The sequence below is a fragment of the Spea bombifrons genome, chromosome 3 (genome assembly GCF_027358695.1).
Source record: "Spea bombifrons isolate aSpeBom1 chromosome 3, aSpeBom1.2.pri, whole genome shotgun sequence".
NCBI classification, from domain to species: Eukaryota; Metazoa; Chordata; class Amphibia; order Anura; family Pelobatidae; genus Spea; species Spea bombifrons.
In genome coordinates this window covers 46,497,683-46,521,235 of record NC_071089.1, presented here as the reverse complement: position 1 = coordinate 46,521,235, position 23,553 = coordinate 46,497,683, and the positions used below count along the sequence as shown (strand labels likewise).

Below are 23,553 nucleotides of genomic sequence, written 5' to 3'. Positions count from 1 at the left end.
AAAACAGTATGTTATATAAAGATTATCTAGGAATTACATGGTAGCAGTTTTTAGCAAAGGGAAGAATTAAAACAAGAGTTTTACTGAGAGGGCAACCTATGTTGAACGTTTACATTTTCTCGGGAGATGAGAAGGACCCACCACCTACCAAGCATTTGTGCACTCTTCCCACAAAATGTATAGAACGGGGAATAGTGACCATAACATGGTTTCCTTTGAGATTAATTCCAAAAAGGGTAACTACTCTGCCAAAACACTTAATTTTAGAAGGACAAACTCTGACAGGCCAAGGTCAACTATGGAATGTATAGACTGGGATGGATTGTTCTCTGGACTAAACACAGAGGACAAATGGAATACTTGTAAGCACAGATTGCAAAATTATACATCCCAATATATACCTATGGGGAATAAATACAAATGAAGCAAATCAAAACCAATGTGGTTTACCAGGAAATAAGAAATAAACTATTGGCATTTAAGCACTATAAAAGCAAGGGATCAGTAGTATCATTTATGGCATACAAAGATGCCAACAAAGCCTGCAAAAAGGCGATTAAAATGACTAAATTGGAAAATGAGAAACTAATTGCCAAGGAGAATGTTGGTCCTTTATTATCTGAAACCGGAAACTTGGTTAGTGAGGACAGAGAGAAAGCCGACATCTTAAATACGTTTTTTTTCTTCTGTTTATACCAAGGAAGAACCAATGACTGAGCCCCTGCTGGCTAATTTTAAGGAGCCATTACAGCCAACATGGGATTGGCTGACGCAAGAAAAAGTGCTCAACCAATTAAATACTGTTAAGGTAGACAAGGCCCCTGGACCGGATGGTATACACCCAAGGGTACTTAAGTTGCTATCTTGATCCATAATCCAATTAGAAGAAGTCAACATGGATTTATGAAAGACAGGTCTTGTCAAACCAACCTATAAGCATTCTATGAAGAAGTTAGTAAAAATATAGATCTGGAGTGCCTCAGGGGTCTGTCCTATGTCCTCTTATTTTTCATTTATTTATAAACGATCTCCCAGGCTGCATTGAGAGCCATGTCACAGTTTTTGCTGATGACACAAAATTAGGCAGGGTAATTCGGGCCAATCTGGATGTCCAGTTGTTCTTATCCAACTACTCCTCTGGCAATTACTAATGTCTGCCATTTCTCCTTCTCTTACAGGTATGACTCACACCTTTTGCCTGAACCCCTCATTTCCTGCTGTTACCCCTGTTTTCCACCCGGTATGACTCACACCTTTTGCCTGAACCCCTCATTTCCTGCAGTTACCCCTGTTTTCCACCCAGTATGTCTTTATCCTGCATGTTTCCATATCTTGCTGCTCTCGAAGGGTTACATTTGGTGCAGTGGCGTTGGCAGGGGGGGCCAGAGGGGGCCATGGCCCCCCCTACATCATGCTGTGCCCCCCGGTGTGCCCCCCCAATTGAAACGCCGTCTTTTTTTTTTTTTTTATAGACCCGGAGGAGAGAGTGAGAGGCGCCGAGCGGTTGCTGAGGAATAAGTTCTCAGCAACCGTTCGGCGCCTCTCACTCTTCTCCGCGACCGCGAGGCCTCTGCCTTGTTTGCAGTGCCCGCATCTCAAGCCGAGCGCCGGTATATGTCATCATATCCGGCGCCCAGCAGTGAAGCCGGCAGAACAAGGAAGACAGAGACCTCGCAATCTCACCGCTGGACAAGCCCAAGGTAAGTGGACTTTAAAAGCGGGGGGTAGAAAGTTAAGAGGGGGTTAGAGAGTCAGAAGAGGTAGATAGGAAATGAGAAGGGGTAGATTGGGAGGGAGAGGGGATAGATTGGGAGGGAGAAGGGGTAGATGGGATAGATTGGGAGGGAGAGGGGGTAGATGGGATAGATTGGGAGGGAGAGGGGGGTAGATGGGATAGATTGGGAGGGAGAGGGGGGTAGATGGGATATATTGGGAGGGAGAGGGGGGTAGATGGGATAGATTGGGAGGGAGAGGGGGTAGATGGGATAGATTGGGAGGGAGAAGGGGTAGATGGGATAGATTGGGAGGGAGAGGGGGTAGATGGGATAGATTGGGAGGGAGAGGGGGGTAGATGGGATAGATTGGGAGGGAGAGGGGGGTAGATGGGATATATTGGGAGGGAGAGGGGGGTAGATGGGATAGATTGGGAGGGAGAGGGGATAGATAGGATAGATTGGGAGGGAGAGGGGGTACATAGGAAAGATTGGGAGGCAGATGTGGTAGATAGGGAGGCAGATGTGGTAGATAGGGAGGCAGATGTGGTAGATGGGGAGGGAGAGGGGGTAGATAGGATAGATTGGGAGGGAGAGGGAGTAGATAGGATAGATTGGGAGGGAGAGGGAGTAGATAGGATAGATTGGGAGGGAGAGGGAGTAGATAGGATAGATTGGGAGGGAGAGGAGGTAGATAGGATAGATTGGGAGGGAGAGGTGTTTATGGGACAAACATGGCGTACGTTCAGCTGTTTGGGGACAAAGTTGACACAATGTGTAATTTGGGTGCTGGTCAGGTTCTATGTGGGCAGTGTGGACACCAGGGCTGGCTTTGGGGTGTGTGACCAGTGATCTATGCCTGTAATTTAGGGGGTTTTATCTATACCTTTAATGCAGAGTTTATATGCAATTTCCAATTGATTTATATCTGCAAAGCTGGGTTTTGTGTCATTCTGTTCACCTGTATCGGCTATATTTCCATACATTATTTATGTTTACCTGCAAATATAGGATTTGCATGTCTTATTCAGTTGATCAATACCTGGAGAGCTGTTTCCGTGTGTTGTTTATTTGATCTATACCTTCAGTGCTGAGTGTACATGTGATTTCCAGTTGATATATACCTGCAATGCTGGGTTTGTGTGTTCTGTTGGTTTATACCTGCAATGCTATGTTTCCATACATTATTTATGTATACCTGCAAATACAAGTTTTTTTTTTTATCTCATTCAGTTGCATATGCTGTTTCCATGTGTTGTTTATTTGATCTATACCTGAACTACAGGGTGTAAGTAAAAGAGCGGTATGGTTTAGTGAATGAGGGGATAAAGGGACTCTGGGGATGATTACAGGGGAGAGGACCTCTCAATGTAACGGTGCAGGACTGACTCTCACGGTCTTCCCCTAATCTGCAGTCAGTGTGGGAAATATTTTTTTTTTTTAGTATGGTAGCGGAGGGAGTGATTGCATGCAAGGAAGCGTTGAGCGGGGCCCAAGGAAATGCTTGGGTAGGGTCCAATTTTTTTTAATATAAAATATATTGGCAGCAGGGGCTAATATTTATTTATATACTGGCAACAGGGTCTAATATTAATATATATTGGCTGCAGGGGCTAATATTAATATATATAGGAAGCAGGGACTAATACTATATATATCGGAAGCAGGGTCTAATATTAATATATATCGGCAGCAGGGTCCAATATTAATATATATCAGCAGCAGGGGCTAATATTAATATATATCGACAGCAGGGGCTAATATATATTGGCAGCAGGAGCTAATATAAACATATATTGGCAGCAGGGGCTAATATTAATATTTATTGGCAGCAGGGTCTAGTATTTATATTCATATTGGCAGCAGGGTCTAGTATTTATATATATATATCGGCAGCAGGGGCTAATATTAATATATATTGGCTGCAGGGGCTAATTTTATATATATATTGGCTGCAGGGACTAATAATATATATTGGCAGTAGGGGCTAATATTAATATATACTGGTAGCAGGGTCAAATATTAATATATATCGGCAGCAGGGTATAATTTTTATGTATATCGGCAGCAGGGTATAATAGAAGTATATATCCGCAGCAGGGGCTAATATCAATATATATCCGCAGCAGGGGTTAATATTAATATATATCAGAAGCAGGGTGTAATATTTCTATATATCGGCAGCAGGTTCTAATATTTATATATATTGTCAGCAGGGGCTAATATTAAAGAATGAGAAATAACCAGTTTAGCTATTATTTTGAAATCATATTTCAATCACGGTCTTTACTTCAAAGGGATGAGTGCATATTATGTAGTTAAAAATGCACGTCTAACGTGTGTGTGTATATATATATATATATATATATATATATATATATACACCGTTTTTTTATTTGCCCCCCTACTTTTGTCCCTGGCCCCCCATGTGCCCCCCCTAAATATGAAAGCTGGAGACGCCACTGATTTGGTGCCCTCTAGTCTAGCTTAATTGCATTTGTTAGCCAAGGTGTGAAACATCTGCCTCCTGTATGCAATCACCTTATCTGACCACTTGTGAGGCAGCCCTATACATTCCTAGGTCTCACTTGGAAACAAGCTTGCTTGGAAATGTAGCTGCTGTGGCCACTTCCCCAGTGGACTCTTCATAAGTGGGCAGTTAAGAGTTACACTGGAGTTAAACTGGAGGGAAACGACATACTTGCGCCGCACCCCTCCTGTGAAATCCTCTTCCCCGTTCCATTCAGACTTTCTGACTCATACGCAACTTTCAAAACCTCTCTGGAAACCCACCTGTTCAGGGATGCATACAACATTCCTTCCCAGTACTCGCAAACATCATCATAATCAAGCCATCAACAGCTTCAACACATCGTCGGAATCAGATCAATTCATCTCCATCCAAGCAGTCCTCTCCTGTTGTCTCACTTCCCCCTCAACCACCGACTAGATTGTAAGCTCGCAAGAGCAGGGCCCTCCTCTCCTTTGCGCCATTTTGTTATTGTATGTGTTTTTGCATGTGAAATTGTTCTACTGACTGTAACAGCGCTGCGGAATCTGCCGGCACCTTATAAATAAATGTAATGTTTCTTCTTTGCAGGAGGTTTTAGACAGAGTTAGGGACTGGCTGTGCAAGTGGCAGATGAGGTTCAACAAAGATAAATGCAAAGTTATGCATCATGGTAAAAATAATAAAATTGCAACCTATACTATAAATGGAATATCCTTGGGGAAAACTACCAATGAGAAGTATTTAGGAATAATGGTAGACAATAGACTTGACAGCAGTGCGCAATGCCAGCAAGCAGCTGCAAGGGCCCGGAACAGGCCTCCCAGTGCGTATTCCGTGTTGAGCAAGCGTGTTCATTGCTGCAGTTCAGAAAGACGTACTACAGACCTCACAAGGTGTATCCATTAAAGCAAAAGTTTACAGGTGGGTTGTACGATTCTCCTAGACTCTGCATTATAAATGGTAAAACTCAATGAGCTCCTTCTGAAAAGTGAAAGGCTGCATTCCCTGCATAATGCATAGTTAAATTGCATAACATGTACATTACAAATAACCAGATTTTTTTTCCTTGCAGGAGAAGCTCACTCCTGTTGATTTTTTAAAATGCATTGTGATCATGTAAACATTTGCTTCATTTGCAAATGTCTTGTTTGGTAAATACAACTCTCACAAGGAAGAAAGGTCTAATCATTAATGCATTCTTGAAAATATTAATGGTGGCCTGTACTGAAAATGTAAAAGTTATTTATTTCCTTTGAAATGCCATTACCATAGAGTGTCTTTTTCTTACCTGGCTGTATGCAGACATCCTGATAATCTAAACAGCAGTTTCCAAGCTCCACACAACCAACATCACAACGGCAGCTTCCAAATTTTCTTTCAAAACATCGATTTTTGCAACTGTTTACTAGAATTGTAATAATGCTTGTTAATATGCATACTAACAAAACAGTTACATGTCTAAACATCAATTGAAATGGGAACTTTTATAAGTACAAATGATTTAATGAATATGCTTTTTTAAAATGTATTTTATTTTAGTAGTGTTGGTGGTTGAACATCATGGTGGTCCAGTGGTGATTTCCATTTAAAAAAGCCCACAAGCCTGTTCAGTCTGCGATGTCACTCACCAGCACAAGAGCCATTGTTTCTCGCATGACGTGTACCACAACATTGTGTGAGGCACCAAAAGTGAGGTCTAATGTACAACAACTTATGCACATTTCTAACAGGGTTGTGCTAACCTTCTAGAGGACAGCAGGTTAGCCTCTTCCTAAAAGAACCAGGTTTACCTGCCTAATGTGCTTTGTTACATTACTCCAAATATCCTGTAACTCATTACTGTCGGTGGTTACAATCTGCAACTGCTGTAAGTCCATCAATTGACTTGAGCAATAACCATACCTGGGAACTCTCCGGGTTTGAATCCTCCGGGTCGTGGGAGCGGGATCTGTGCACACGCCCTGCTTCCCGCCCATTTTCCCTTGAAATAGGGGTGTTTCCAGCAGATGTCAGCAGGAACACCCCTAACGTCAGATGGACCTCCTCCTGATGACAGGGGACCTCCCTTAGATGTCAGCGGGACCGCCCACGGACATCAGTGGGACCGCCCACCGACATCAGTGGGCAGTCCTGGCCGCGTCCCACAAGGGAAGGCTCCAGGTTAGCCTGAGGCCAAAAGTTCCCAGGTATTGCAAATTTGCAAAATGTTGTCATCTTATGATAGCTGCTTGGTCCTCAATTGCTTCAATGGTGTATGGCCTCACCATGTATGATGATGCTATTTAGAATATTGGAGCATCAGAGGAAAAATCTTCATCCACATATCAGTCTGATCCTGTCTAAAAGGGCAGAACTAAAATGTGAGGCAAATTTTCTTCTACATGAGGGGACCAACAACCCCAGGTGTACGTTTCAGCCTTCATTGGCCTTGTCAATGGGGTATGGCAGGTATCTTTATTTGGGGCATGGAAGCTGTGTTTAGCCATTCCCCTTTCCACACCCTATTCCCCTTCTACTCCCAGAACATTTGAAGCTATCTGGAACTAGCCATGCACATGTCTATGGGTGCCCTTGAGTATAGTTATCCTATTTTTTTGCAATGGCACTCCTTCTAAAGAGGGACAGCTCCAGGTACCCTACCATTGGATGTTCCCAGGTATGGAGATTATTTTGGAGACTTAATGAGATTTTAAGTGTTTTAAAGGCACACTAAAGCCATCTTGTGCACTTTAATGTATACTATATAATAAAGCCTGCTGTATCTCAGAAACAGTGGACTGGATGATAATTCTAACATGATAACATTTGGAGTATGAACTGTTTCACTTGAGGGTATCAAGCAACCCAGAGTGAGAAATAATTTTGACTTTGACTACCTTTTCAGCTGACATAAAATTGTCTATGATTTAATACTAGTTGGGACAAATATATTCCAACCTCACTTAAAGTCAGAGTTTTGTTTATGCTCATTGCAAAACTTAAATGTACTGAAAAATGAGGGTGCCAAATCGGCACGTATCCATGCTACTGTAAACAGCAGTGTCGTCAGTCACATGTTCTGTATCATTTAGATTTCCAGACATTTGCAATAATGCACTGCATGTACAGTGGTGAAAAAAAGTATACCCTCATTCTGGCTTTATTTTTGTTGAAAAAATCATGACAAAATGTAATATGTGCTGTTGTTCATCTGAGGTTTTAATTTCCTAATTTTTAGACCTGTAAAGGAACAGATGACTAGCCTAAGGGCAAACCGCGGTATAATGCCAGTAAAATTTGCTCTTCCTTTTGAAAACAATGCAGTGACATACTGCCTTACTCAGTTAGTTACCCAAGTCTGTCTTATTATAGAGATGAAAACAGAAATAATTTTTTCCCAGTGCAAATTCATGTAGGTATTCACGAGAATCCACTGATTTAAATTTGCGCTCACCTCAAGTTACTTGTCTTGCGTGGAAACATTCAGCCAAAAGCACCAACGCTTATCAGTATGCACATGCTTGCTATTCTTACCACCAGCCAGTGTCATCGCTGGTTTGATCAAGAGCTCCAAGGAGGTCTAGCACGATCTCCAAAGTGAATGCACAGAAAGCACTACTGGCTTCTTCTAAAGGTGAGTAGCTTTATTTTTTTATTTACAAGTCAAGAATTTTAAAAGTACTTAATATACATTCTTCATTGGCAGTGCTGTATGAAATGCTAGACTTGCTGTCTCAAAACAATATTTTTAATGCAGGCTGATATTACTCTAATCTAGTAGGCATACCGGGAAAATTTCACTTTCCTGGGGCTGCCTTACACATGCTAGCGGCAATCCGCTAGCAGCAGGCTGTCAGGACCACGGCCGCAACAATCAGGGCCATCAGGCAGCCTCCGGTCCGGCATGTACTTTAGCATTACTCCCCGACCGCAAAGCAAGTTGCTTGATTGGTTTGCAGTCACTGTCAGCTCCTAGTGGGAGGTGAATAAAGTTTTTCTCTTATTGCTCCTCCCCTCTTCCTGTTGCAGCCCGCGGACAGCCTTTCCACTCCCTCATCTTTTCTGAGGTTATTTTTGGGTCGCGTCTTAATGACCAAAGACAAATGTGGGTCCTGAGGATACACGGGTTGAGAACCAGTTTTACAGCAGTAGGACTTCCACCAGACTTAAGCGAATATGCCACTGGCTGCTAGCACTAATTTTGCCAGAAAGGCCATGTAATACCTGTTTGTAGAAGATACATTAAACTTTGCTATATAAACACTTATCATATTTTACTATAATTCACTGGTGAAAATATGAAAATATCAACTTCTCAGTAATTTGTCTTTATATGCTACATTTTATTAATTTTAAGGCGCAAAACATAGTCGTGGAAAATGCGAGATTAATGTAAATAGCATTTTTGTTTACCTTCTTTTGAACAGCTTGGTTTAAGTCCGAATATACAGCCAAGGATTGCAGTTAACAAGCACACACAGATAACCTAAATTGAATAAAGGCAGATAGTGAGGATTTGCATGTAGTCATTACACAGATTACTAAAATAAATTTATGTTAAAGGCAGCGTCTTATGGCAAAATAATTACTTTTCTTTGCTCCTTAAATACAGTACTGTATACAGTTATGAAGTTTAGCATTGATTTTCTTTTATTTTGTCCCAATAAACCTTGCAGACCAAGATGTTGCCATTGTTGTCAGTCATGCAATAACTTGAGTTACACTCCATGCTCAATCACCACACTGAGCTGTTTTTTTATGGCAATGCTAATAAAGCCCACTACAGAGACCTCCGTAGCCTTTAATTAGTCAGAGGGTCACACCGGTACTGCCTGAACACATACTCATGACAAAGATGCAGCTGTCTGAACATACTATATTTACTTTGTAGAAGAGGAGGAGAGGAGGTACCCCAGGTCAAGGAGAGGTCCTGAAAAGAGGATTCTTGAGAACCAATTGAGGCATTACCTGCCAGAACCTGTGTATGCCAACTGATGGAATTCTGGCTTAGCTCAGTCTGGCAGGGCATCTTAAATTAGTGGATGTTTAGGCTGGTGAGTATGGGCCAATGAAGTATAGGACAGATGGAAGTTAGGCTTTTATTACATTATTTAAAAAAAAAAAAAATTTAAGTGGTAGGTTCAGCCTCCAATTCTGTAACAGACTTGTTTGATTCGTACTAGCCGCAGCAGAAATGAGCTTGTCTCCCCCAGTGCCCATCTCTTCCCAGGCAGCAAAGCCTGAACCCCTATTTTTCTCCCTGTCTTGTAAAATGGATCTAACAAACACAAGACCTCAACATATTTGTGTGTTTCTGTAAAGGAAGCCTATCCTTATAACAACCTGAAACCTCAAATGTTGTTGTTTTCCTCGCAGGAAATTTCTGGGGAAGGAAACCCATAATTTCTTTGCCATCCGCTAATCTCTGGGTAGAACGTTACTTTATATAAACTGCCAGAGTTTAAAATGGAACACAACAAATCTGTATAGATGGATGCCAATCCAGAATAAACAATTAATAACTAGCGCGGATATGATAATGTTATATAAATATGTACAGGGCCCATACAAAGGGTTCTCTAAAGACCTGTTCATTAATAGAACATTACAAAGGACAAGAGGTCACCCGCTAAGACGTGAAGAAAGGAGATTTAGTCTACGACAGTGAAGGGGATTTTTTTACAGTAAGGACAATAAAAGTATGGAATTCACTGCCTGAAGAGGTGCTGCTAGCAAATACATTAGATGCCTTTAAAAGGGGCCTGGATACTTTTCTAATGAAAGTGGGGGTGCGCAATTTGTATCGCCCGCCGCCCGGGACATGCAGTTCCGGGCGCTGGGCAGGTGATCCTCCTCTCTGACAGCCGGTGGACTTCTGCATGATGCGCGTAGACAACCTTCTGGTGCTCCCCGGGGGAAGTGGCCAGCAGTGGCAGAGGTTGTCTACGCGCATTGCGCAGACGTCCACCGGCTGCCCCCGCTAGACACCAGGGAGTCTGGGGATGCATTGGTAAGTCGTGGGGGGGGGGGGTTGGGTGGCATATCTCAGGAGCATAGTGGCATATCTAGGAAGCAGAGAAGCATATTGGGGGACATAAAGCATATCTGGGGGGTGGAATGGCATATCTAGGGGGCAGAGTGGCATATCTATAAGTAAGGTGCATTATGAATTAAGGGGGGGGTCCTTAAAATGGCTTTTTCCATATTTCTGTTAGATAGATACCAAAAATGTTAAAATACACGTATCCATGTTTATTAGATAAAATACTGGTTTACCATACCACTAATGTGTATTTTTTCTTTTAAAATATTTTTTTCTTTAAAATAGCACCAAACTTTAAGGGTGCGGCCTATAATCGGGTGCGGCCTATAATCAAGCCAATACGGTATATATATATATATATATATATATATATATATATATATATATATATATATATCATTGTCCAGTTCCACTCCAGCACTGCAGTCTTCAAAACTGCATCACCTACCTTCACAAATAACACGCTTTGTATCTGAATCCAGTCTCACGTTATTTAAAAGTTTCAATGACTGACCCCAGCTATAAACTGATTTTCAGGATTACGCTCATGTTACTGCCAAAAACAAAGTGCAGTTCTAGGAAATGTAGTCAGAATGCCACAACAGCAGTCATTTATGTTAGACACAGCATAGGTCTTGCACGTTAACCCTTTTGCTATGGGGAAAAACAGAAACATCATGGCAATATCTCATTTTACCACTATAATATTCTCAAACAGCAACATGTAAAAAGTTCATTATGTATATAAACAAATATATATTTCTTAGCTTTTTATATTGAAAAAAAAAAAATTTTAAAGAGGGAAAAACACAGTTTATGCCTCTTTTCACTTTGATCCCCACTGCTGCTGATAACACATTGATCAGTAGGCAGGGCTCCATTGCGCTCCACTTCTGAGTGCCTGTGATCAGCAACAGGGAAGCTCATCCCCTGTGAACTTCTGGGAACCTTTTCATTTTCAATCTTTCCAGTAAAAAATGCCAGAATTTCCGCTACATGGAATCGGTCAGTATGACCCTAGTGATGTCAGGTATTTTCCAAGACTTTTAAAAGGAGTATTATACCTACTTAGTGTCACAGTACATGTTTTCAATGCACATAAAGATGTATTATTCAGCCTGAAAAAATATATTGACTAGAGTTATATTAAATATATCCACTGAAGCAGAAGTTGGAAAATTCCCTCCCTTAGCAGCTGTAGGAGTAGAGAGCACACTGGCTACGGATAAAATTATAACGTTGCCTTCTCCTACATTATACTTCATTTGTTTGAAGAAGAATAATAATAATCTTAGCAAACAAATAGATGTTTCTGTTTGAACATTAAGAACTTTTTTTGAAAATGTAAATAATTGTATTGTTAAAAAGGTAATAGGTAGCTAAGTGATACAAAAAGCTAAGAAGGTGATGCGTCCCCCTTTAAAAAAAGGCAAAAAATGTATCACATGTCCTTCTTTAACAACATATAATAAACCTGAACACTGGCTACATGAAAGATCTTGCTACAGTTTTTATATTTTATACCCATGCTCCAAGCGTTTTATTTAATGAGTAATTTCACATTCCTAACACATGTGTAATATCCCCTAATTTGTATTTTGCATTTCAAGACAATGACCAATGATGGATTCATTCTCACATTATTTTTTTAACAGGCAAATTCTGCCTTTTAGTAGAGCAGCAAACTACAAAATGATTATTTTTTTGTCTAGTAATCCAGATGCCAACAGAGATGTCACTTCTACATAAAACTATATTTTTTTTTTTTTTTTTATTTTTTTTTTTTAATTTACTTTATTATATCACATATGTAAACAAACAAACATAAGTAATATACAAAAGTGTGGCACCGTGGCTCATTTCTATAACAGCACACTGTACAAATATAGGTACTATATTAAGCTAGAAAAGTCACGGTCACACTTAATGGCTATAAAAAAGGCCTAAATAATTAAATGGTCTTTAGGCCTCTCAATCACATCAACATACACACCAATCATTCCCAGAAGGAGCTCAAAATTCATAATATTTCAATCTAATACACTTCTGTTACTAATATTCTTATTTATTCTTAATAATTCTATTTTTATAAATTTATGTAGTAGGATATTTATTTAACCAGGGTTTCCAAATCTTCTTAAACTTATGCATTCTCTGTTGTGTTTGAAAAAAACCTTTTTCCATTAAATGCTGATACTTTATTTGATTAATAACAGAGTCAATAGATATTGTAGTTATTTGTTGCCACTGCCTCGCTATACTTATCTTCATTGCCATAAGGCACTGTATTACTAGGGATCTTTGATTAACTGTTAAGTTAGTCATACCTAAATGCAATAATGCTTTATCTGGTGTCAAATTAATATCATTTCCAATAATTGTAGATATTAATACAGATAGATCCTTCCACGATTCTACAATACATATACAGTCCCACCATATGTGTCTAAAGGTTCCTTGTTCTTTATTACATCTCCAACATAGTGGAGAATATTTTTGGTGGTATTTAGCTAATTTAATCGGAACCAAGTACCATCGAAACATAATTTTATAATGTGTTTCAATAATATTTAGACAATGGAAAATTTTATTTATTTCCAATAAACTATTTATCCATTGAGTTTTGTCTGGTTGAATATTGAGGTCCTGGTACCACATATACATTGCATTAATACGAATTGGAGACTCCATTTCTTCGATCAGTAAGTAGCACCTCTTTAGGCACCTGGGAATTAATTCAAGGGAGAATAGTTCATTAAACTGAGAACATATTTTAGGTGTATTACCAGAGTATAGATTTGACCTTATGTAATATCCAATTCTTATTACGTTATAAAATTCGGTATCATCAATGTTAAACTCGTCACAGAGTTGTTGGAGCGGTTTTAGATCCTTCAGGAATAATATATCTTTTATACGTTTATTTCTAAATCCACTCCAATTTCTAAGACTCAAATGAGGGATATTAACTTGAAGTATCTCTAATGGGGCTAAGGGTGTGATTTTATTTTTCATACCTATACCACGTTTAAATGCGTTCCAGAATTCCATTGTACTCTTAATTGTAATAGGGAGATCTTTAGTCACTTTGATTGATCTATCATGGCATTGCCATAAAAGGCATTCTAAGTTAGTCATTCCAATTATTTCTTGTTCTATTTGGAACCATGTTTCATTGTGACTATATTTATATTGTAATTTTAAAGTGTGAGTTAACATACTGGCTTGTACATATCTCCCCAGATTTGGGACATTAAAACCTCCATTTCTTTTACTCGCATATAGGATTTTTTTTGAGATTCTAGGTTTTTTCTCCGCCCATATAAATCTTTCTATATTCTGTTGAAATAATTGTATCCAAGGCATAGGGAGCCTAACTGGTATCATCTTAAGTATGTACAGCCATTTAGGGATTATATACGATCTAACTATATTCATTCTCCCTAACCAAGATACAAATAGTCCCTTCCAATCCGAAATATGCTTCAGTAATTCATCTCGTAATTTATTATAGTTAATCTCAATAATATTACAAATTTTAGTTGGAATTATAATTCCTAAATATTCTATTTTATCAACTCCCCAGACAAAGTCATATTCTTCCTCCAATTGAGTTCTAATAGGTTCTGAAATATCTACCATCGTAACTTGAGTCTTGGTTGTATTAAGTTTATAATTGGATAATCTACCAAAGGTTAGAATTTCTCCCATTAGTATTTTTAGAGTATTCAGTGGATCGTATAGAGAGATCAAGACATCATCTGCATAAAGACTAATTTTATTTTCCATATCACCTATTTTAATTCCCTGTATATCTATATGATTCCTAATTCTGGTTGCAAGAGATTCAATTGTAAGTATATATAATAGGGGTGCTAGGGGGCAACCTTGCCTAGTACCATTATAGATACTAAACCATTGCGAGTTAAATCCCTGGCCTATCACTCTTGCAGTAGGTTTTGTATAAAGAGACATAACTGAATCTATAAACCCTTCTCCAAAACCAAATTTCCACAGAGACTCTTCCATAAAGCTCCAATTGACTCTATCGAACGCCTTTTCGGCGTCGAGGGCAAGGAAAACAGCTGGAACTTTATTTGATGTTACATATTCTACTATATCTATAATTTTACGAGTATTATCATTTGACTGTCTTCCTTTCACAAACCCGGTCTGGTCTCTATGTATTAACTGTGGGATTACAGTCTTCAAACGTTCAGCAAGAATAGCTGAGTATATTTTCGTGTCTGTGTTAATAAGAGATATCGGTCTATAATTAGATATTAATGTGCTATCTTTTCCGGGTTTTAAGATCGGGATAATAGATGCCTCTAGCATACCATTTGGAAAACATTTGTTAGACTTTATTTCATTGAAAGTATTAGTTAATTGAGGTACTATTTGTTTTATAAGTTTTTTATAAAATAAGGCTGTAAATCCGTCCGGTCCGGGCGCTTTATTGTTCTTTAATGCCTTTATTGCTCTATGCACTTCATTTTCTTTAAATTGCGCGTCTAAAAATTCCATTTGATTCTCAAATATTTTTGGTAGTCTAATAGATGAAAGATATTCCCTAATAATGTCTCTATCATGGATCTGATTAGGTATGTTATATAAAGATGAGTAAAAGGAAGCAAAAACCCGGGCAATCTCCTCAGGACTATATACATAATTATTTCCATCTTTAATTTTTAATATTCTAGCTCTTAAATTGCGTCTCTTTAGTTGATTTGAAAGCATTTTATCTGCTCTATTCCCTACATAATAAAATTTTTGCTTCATTTTAGTTATATTATAATTAGCTTTAGAGATAAGCTCTTCTTTAATTTCTTTTTCAATTTTTTCCATATTCATTATAGATACGTTATCAGGAGATTCCTTACATTTTCTTTTTAAGTTGTTTAGAGATATATACAGATCTGATAATTTATTCTTATTTTTAGTTCTTAATTGTGCAGTCTTTTGGATTATTAGCCCTCTCATCACACATTTATAAGCCCCCCAGACATTTCCTAGGCTCACTTCATCAGTCAGATTTTCTAGAAAATATTGTTCAGACTTCTGTAACAAATATTCACATGACTCTTTAGATGAAAAAAATGTATCTGCTAGTCTCCAAGGTCGGGGACTCGGTCTATATTTCTTATTAATTTCTAAACAGACAGAATCATGGTCCGACCAAACAATATTATTTATAGTAATATTTTTACAATCTTTCAATGTTTCAGCATTGGTCAATATTATATCTATCCTTGAGAAGCATTTGTGTCTATAGGAGAAAAAGGAAAAATCTATATCATTTGGTCGGATAGTCCTCCATACATCATATAATTGAAATTTTCCTAATATATCTCTTAGCGCTCTTGAGAGCGTATCTTGTTTGTAGTTATTCGTTTGATTTTTACTTCTCCTATCTATTTCAGGGTCTATTACACAGTTAAAATCACCCAAGCATAAAAAAGTGCCTTGTATATATTTTTGTATTGTCTGTAGAGTACCATTAATAAAGTGAGTCTGCTTTGAATTAGGTGCATAAATATTAAGTATAGAAAATAACCTATCATCCAATTTACATACAATAAAGGCAAATCTAGCTTCCGTATCCTTATGTGTGTAGATAGTCTCAACCTTAATATTGTTAGATACAATTATAGCGACCCCTCTTTTCTTTTTATGAGATAAGGAAGAAAATTCTATCAATGAAAATCTTTTATTAGTTAACCTATGTATATCCTTGTTAACCATATGTGTTTCTTGTAAACAGCAGATATCAATATGTTCATTAATCAAATAATTATATAGAGAATGCCTCTTTTGTGGGGAATTAAGTCCCTGTACGTTTAACGTAATAATCTTCATCAAATCCTTCATAGATAGTAACTACATATCTCTCTTACAAAAGAATTAAGGCTCCACAATCTATATTTCTTCCATTCATACACATTCATACCACCCAGACATTCATTAGTAGACTTCAAAGTACTATGTAATAATCGAAGATATAAACTTATATCCTCCGATATCATAGTACGTCTATTTACAGATGAGGATTCGGCGCGAGTGGAGTAGAGAAAAAAGAAGAAGAAAGAAAAAAAAAAAAAAAAAAAAAAAAAAAAAAAAAAAAAAACTATCTATTACTAAAGAATTAATAAAATTATCTCTTAATACAGTGTCCTTTTGTGATACTATCTATCAGTGTTAAAAAAGAAATTGATAAAATTATCTTAATCAATAATAATTCATTATATATTTGTGATTATAATACTATCAGTGTTAAGAAAAAAATTTAATAAAATTATCTTAATCAATAATAATTCATTATATATTTGTGTTTAACATGTGCATAATTATATTTAATAAATATTTCTAACATGATCCAATGATATGATCCACTAAGGTCAATTCATCAATTTCACCAACAGATACATAAACTAAAAAAAAAAAAAAAAAAATTTTACACTATCCCTGTAGTGCTGTCTACCAGTGTTAATAAAAAATTAATAAAATTATCTCTTATGTGTTCAGTGCTAATTAATATATGCTTGTGTTTAATTATATAAGATACACTTTAACATGTGCATAATTATATTTAATGATAATAAAATTATAAAAAAAAAAAAAAAAAAAAAATTAAAAAAATAAAAAAAAAATTTAATACTATATACTTGTGATGCTATCTATCAGTGTTAATAAAAAATTAATAAGGTTGTCTTAATCAATAATAATTCATTATGTATTTATGTTTTTGTATATATAAATATATGTGTTTTAACATGTGCATAATTATCCAATGTTATGACACTAAGGTCAATTCAGTGTTAATAAAAAATTAATGAGGTTATCCTAATCAATAATAATTCATTATGTATTTGTGTTTTTGTATATATAAATATATGTGTTTTAACATGTGCATAATTATCCAATGATATGACACTAAGGTCAATTCACCATAGTGTTAATCTGTGTGTGCGTTATCAATATATATGTATTACTATATATACTATATATATTGCTGTCTTTATATAAAAAAAAAAAAAAAAAAAAAAAAAAAAAAAAAAAAAAAAAAAAAAAAAAAAAAAAAATATATATATATAAATTGTCATTATTACTACCCATGCTTAATGCCTATTTTGAGTTATCGATTAGCCATTGCCTTGCTTCTTCCATAGATGTCAGCCTAATTTCCTGATTATCTAGTCTTATAATCAGTTTAACTGGAAAGCCCCATTTATATCTAATATTTCTATCCCTCAGGGTTTTAGTTATTTCTTGAAAAGTTCTTCTTTTTTGCCTAGTAGCCATTGAGAGATCCTGAAAAAAAATAATATGTTTAAATTTTTCTAGTTTTGGGGTATAGACATTTGAAATGTTCAAAATTCTTTGACGCATATAGAACGAGGAAAATCGTATGATAATATCTCTTGGCTTTGATTCCGGAATATTTTTTGGTTTTGCGCATCTATATACTTGTTCCATAGCGATTTCCTTATCAAAGTCTAGTATTCCCATATCATTAAATAGTTCTTTCAGAAAGAGTCTTATTTGATCTGATTTTATCTCTTCTGTTATTCCTCTCAATCTCAGATTTTTTTTGCGGGATCTTTCTTCAGTCTCATTAAACTTTTGTTCTAGCATAGATATCTGGTTTTCTTTTTTTTTAAGTTCTTCCCTTACAGTTCTTATTTCATATTCTAAATGATCAGATTTTTGTTCGAATAATTTGAAGTTATCTTCAAGTTTTTTAAATTCATTTTTCCATTCATTATTTAATTTCATTATCTCTTCTTTAAATGAATTTAATTGAGTTTCCATGCAGTGTTGAAGATAATCTCTGGTAATCATTTGAGATTTTTGTGAACTTGGGCTGAGAGATTGTCTATGTGAATCATCTATGGTAATATCTGGTAGGTATAGTGACTCCTCCATGTTTTTAGGGGGCTGTGGGGAGAACAATGTGTTGATCTTTTTTTCTTTTTTTGGATCAAAATCGCGTTTTTCCTTTCTTTTATATCTTGCATCATCTTTTTTAGAAGCCATTTTGATTGTTAATTATCGTTTAGCCAAATAGTTCCACTTGTTCCACTTATTCCAATTGTAAGCTTCAAGTAGTATGGTATATAAAGTGTATGTTATCACTTAGACAATAAAATCCAATGCAATTCAACTTTAAGACTTCAGTTAGATTACATTCTCTCTGTTGGATTTACGTCCTCATTGTGCAACTTAAGGCTTTAGAAAATTATGGCGTGTATTATCGCTTAGTCATTAAGGTCCCATGCAGTCTCTCTGGTATTGCTTTAAGGCTTCAAGCAATATATTCGTTAAAGTCCCATACAGTCTCTTTGCTATGATGATCTTAAGCTTCAAAAGCTACAATTGTTATGCAACTTTAAAACTTTAAGGCTTCAATCAATATAGCATTTATAGTGATTCAATCAATAAATTCCAATGCAGTCTCTCTGCTACATTTACATTCTCATTATTCGCTTTTAAGGCTTCAGTGAGTATACCATATAAAAGAAAAAAAAATTAATTCTTAATTCAAATCTTCAGCCTATTTTGCTATTGTCTCCAGCCCGATGCAGATCAACCAAACTTCCAGCGAATCAGAATACTGTTCCCCCTCTTGTCTTTCCCGTCTCCACTGTAAATTCAGCTGGTGACAGATAGTTTTTTTTTTTCAGGAGCCACCACACAATTAACCGGCACATAACCGGCTATCATACCGCCATAGCAAACTGTCTACCGTGTCAGCGTTCTCAGCAGACTCCCGTGTCAGCGTTCTCGGCAGGCTTCCGTATCAGCGTTCTCAGCAGGCTTTCAAGTCGGCGTTTTTCGGCTTTCTCTGCGTTCTCGGCATTCTCGGCGTTCTCGGCGTTCTCAACGCTCTCGGGCAGCCGCGTGGTCACCTACTCCACTCCACCTCGCCCGTACCTCCTACGCACCTCCTCTACGTGTGTATCACGTCATCACCCCGGGACCGGCCACCCCAAAACTATATTTTTTTAAAAAAAAATATTCACTAATGGGAGTGTTGTGGTATCAACTCACTCACTTCACTACTTATTATGAAGGGCCAAACTCTTTTGACAACTCTCCGTTTAGTGCATAGACTCTTAAGGGGAGGCTGTGGGCTGCTAGAGAGTTGATATCACTATATATATGTATTATCCAGGACATAAGCCAGATGACAAAAGACTGATACCTTTATTGAAACCAGTTTTGGAACTGCCTTTAAGATTCATGGTCAACATTTTGAATCCTTATGTCTTGAAAAAGAAATCCAGAAATGTTTCAGGAAATGCATCATTTTGTAGTCTGAGTTTTTCTATTTATTGGTAAAGTACGAAGCGTGCTGTCAAAATATTTGAGGATGCACAACAGTTCACAATTTCTCTCCCAACCAGAGTAACCAATAGATATATTTTTAGCCTTCAGCCACAAAACCACATTTTCTCTTGATGATAGTGCTTTTGTTTTAACTAACCACTGAAGTCGGAAGGAAACATGAGGAACACCGTGGGCCATACCAGAGGTTTGTGTGGGTGTCGGGGTGCCAAATAGACAAAATAGACATTAACATAACCACACAAAGTCAATGCACGGGCATTTCTTGCCTAAAAAACAGTGCTTTGTGATGATAGGTAAATATAAACAAAGTCAGTATGTTTTTATCGGGGCTGAGTGTTTTGATTTGGTTTCCTAAACCCAAAGTGAACCCAAGATCAAGTACCTTGGTCCTAACAACTTGGAAGGACCATGCATAGGTAAATGCAGAATGCATTCAAACCTCAACCCCTCAAAAAGTCAGCTTCATTTTCATGTGAATTAAAGTAAATGCATGCAGTTAGAAAAAGAGACTTCTGTCCCATTTAAGTCTTCCTCTGACTGCCTCTACTGAAATTGCCAAGCATTAACATGTAAACTTCCCCTATGCTATGTGAAAACTGAGTCCTGGGAAAAAATGAATATATATATATATATTTATTTTTAATGTACGTATTCATCATATTCATGATATTTGTTAAAATATGTGTAAACACACCACTACAACATAGTTTACCATTGTTTTTAGCAGGTATAATGCAGAAGCTGATTTAATGTCCATTTGTATGCTGTGTGAATGACAAATGCAAGTACTCCTTATACACACGTCCTTTTGAATAAACAGTAAATCAGACCAGAGCATCCGAACTATCTTGAATTTTCATAGTGAGTCCTGGTGTTCACTAAAATATGGATGCGAAATGTTTATCCTGTTCAGCAAACACATAATAAGGTATAGCTAGTGTCTCTTTAAGACGTTGATAGGTAATTTGTTTTGATAAGTAACAGAGATAGTGTAGCTCTTGGGGGGAAAAAGTTTTATCAAAATGTCTATCATTAGAGAATACCGCTATGTTCTGTTTAACTGTCCCTTAAAGGGGAACTCGTTACAACCTGCCCAAAGTGTTTTTTTTAGTAAAGCTAAAATACTCTGAGGCATCTTTCCTCATGACCTAGAAGCCTTCTGAAACCCAGAACACTGCAGAGATGATGTTGCAAGCAACATAGTGTGCGTCATTATTGCGGAAGTACGGAGGTCTAGTATTGCTAAAAAGGGGCGTCTAGCATTATCGGAGGTCTAGAGAGAGAAAGACTGTAAAGACTGAAGAAGTAGCAGCCTGTCATTTATGCTGAAAAATAAAAAAGTCCATAAAGTTCAACCTTGCTGTTGATCCAGAAGAAGGCAAAAAAAAAAAGGAAGCATTTTCCAATTGCTCCCAAAAAATGTTTTTAAGTCACTGGATAAGCAAGCTATAATTAATTGTACTTATAACCAATTATATTTTTATAATATATTTGCTAAAAATATATCTAGTACATGTTTTAAGATATCAGTTGAACTAAATTCCACATATTTATTGTGTTTCATTACTTTGAAGAAGACAGTAAACAGATCCTAAAATATTTTTAATAATGGTAAAGGCACGTCTGCACGTTGAGGTTATTATTAAATTTATCAGGTATGCAATGGGTATGTGCGTTGGACTATAGTTCATGATGCCTGTTTTCAGCCTGCTATTGATACTTAGGAATTATATGCTGATGCCCCTTGATATGGAAGAATTTAGGGAAAACTTGTGTTTGGTTTATTTGAATTATGTTCTTGGAAGTCTTTCCCCTCACCATAAGAAAACAATTCCATTGTCCCCTGGAGTCTTTATCTGGATTTTATCACTCTGTCCCTGGAATCCCCAGATGGTTTGGTGTCACTTATTTGCCTTTAGCTATCAATTCCAAAAACCTCTTTTATTCCATAAACCTGTACTCATTTTATATATATATATATATATATATATATATATATATATATATATATATATATATATATATATATATATATATATATATATATACACACACACATATATTCACAGCTTGTGGCCTATATCAATCCAACCTGCGTTCATGCATCTGCACATATAAACATGAGTTCATACGAGTGAACTCTCCAAACCTCACCCAGAGTTGTATACCCAGTAGCAACATAATAATGCAGAACAATAGCTTTGACCTTGTACAAGGTTCAGACCGCACAACTGAATTGTATGTAAGTGTAAAAAAAAAAGGGTGACCTGTTTACCAATTCAATTCTTTCAAGCATCTCCTTGCTCTGTGATACATTGATACAAAAATATTAAATATAAAAATATCACCACTATTCTTTATCTTTTTAGAAATTGCAACATTTGAGTAAGCAATCCCTTGGAAACAAGTGAATTATAAGTAACATATAACTGAATAAAAACACATGGAAAACTTTCACTTTTCAGTTCTTGATCTGCTGTCAACTAAATCTGCTAAGATCCTTATAGTAACATAACTGCTTGCGGCTGAGAGCTTGTGCTTACTCACCTTTAGTAATAGGATCAGCAATCTGCCATGTGAGTTTTTTAAAGTGCACTATTATCACAGTCATGAAATTAATCAAAATGGCAAAACACTCCTGAAATAGTACACCCCCCCCAAAAAAAAATAAAAAAAAATCAATAACAGTTTCAGAACTAATTTGAATAGCAAAGGGCAGCTCTCAAAGTCCAGTCTATCCAGGAAGAAATACATCAGCCGAATGAAGCTGCACAGTCATTCCTTTAATGAATGTAGTGTCAGAAGCTGCACCATATGGAAGATCAGAAACTAATCTGGATTAGACCCTAACAGTAAAGCACGTTATCCCAAGCGCTTTATTGCTGTATGCTACACAAAGCCCATGTGACTGTAAGCAATGAAGGCAATTCTCTGCTCACAGGATAATGAAGGAGATCCTCTTACCAAAGACACGACCTTCCACTTGCCAGATTTCTTCTCTTTTGTGTTTTGAGCTGCCCTTGTGGGTTCCTCTGAGATATCCAAAGCATTCAGCATGGGCTCTGCCTGCATCTCTGTGGCCCCATTCCTTCCCTCCATGCTGTACTCTGTTACTAAATGATCAGAGCAGGCAGGCAGGCAGGCACTTTCCCCTGTTACAGCCTTTTGTCACGCCTGCTTCCTGGAGTAGCGCCATACGCATGTTTCACTATACACTCTGACTTCATATCACACTCCCAAGCAAGGAACGCATCCCCCATCATTCACTCACTCACTCAGCTGTTATAAGTAGCAGTAATTAAAAAATTCTTCTTTATTGTTTTGTTAGCATCTGCAAATATACTGCATTCCACTTTTCCCATTTATGATTCATATCAAAAGGTGGTTAGAAATCTTCATACACCATGCACAGCAATCTAACCTTACAGGGACACTCCAGCCATCATTTGCACTTTAATGCATATAATAGCTGCTTGGTACTTTTAAATGTTCATGGTGTTCCTTTTGCAAATGCATGGGGGATTGGTCAGAATGCCCCCCATATGCATTTGCACTGTACTCCAGCTATTTTACATGCTGGAAATGACTGATTATATCTTACTGCAGTAATATCAGCGGTGGCCACAGTTGCTTAATGTAAAAGTACATTCAACAGACTTCCGATGTTTGAGAGCTGCGAGACATTTTGCTGCAATAATATAATATATAAATATATATATATATAAATATTATATATATAAATATTAAGAAATACATGTACATAATATTATTTCTTCATTTATACAGTTTAGAAACTACATATATGAATAAATAATATAAACGGTTATTTATTAGTTTCAATAATCTCACTTACTCTCCCGCTCTCTTATACTCTCTCTCATACACTCACTCGTTCTCTTACTGACACTCTCTCATGCTCTCACTTTTACTCACGCTCTTGCACATTCTCTCACTCA

General features: G+C 37.0%; 1 protein-coding gene across 2 annotated transcripts in view; it reads right to left on the bottom strand.

Moving 5' to 3' along the window:
* Nucleotides 1–22,714, bottom strand: part of ENPP1 (ectonucleotide pyrophosphatase/phosphodiesterase 1) — a 46,097-nt gene extending 23,383 nt beyond the window's left edge. For both annotated transcript variants that reach the window (XM_053459692.1, XM_053459693.1), the window contains exons 1-3: nt 22,562–22,714; nt 8,617–8,689; nt 5,513–5,629 (exon numbers count right to left, since the gene is read on the bottom strand). In XM_053459692.1, coding sequence (XP_053315667.1) covers nt 5,513–5,629; nt 8,617–8,689; nt 22,562–22,696 — 325 coding nt within the window. In that variant the 5' untranslated portion in view covers nt 22,697–22,714. The remainder of the gene's footprint in view (nt 1–5,512; nt 5,630–8,616; nt 8,690–22,561) is intronic.
* Between the last annotated feature and the right edge of the window lie 839 nt (nt 22,715–23,553).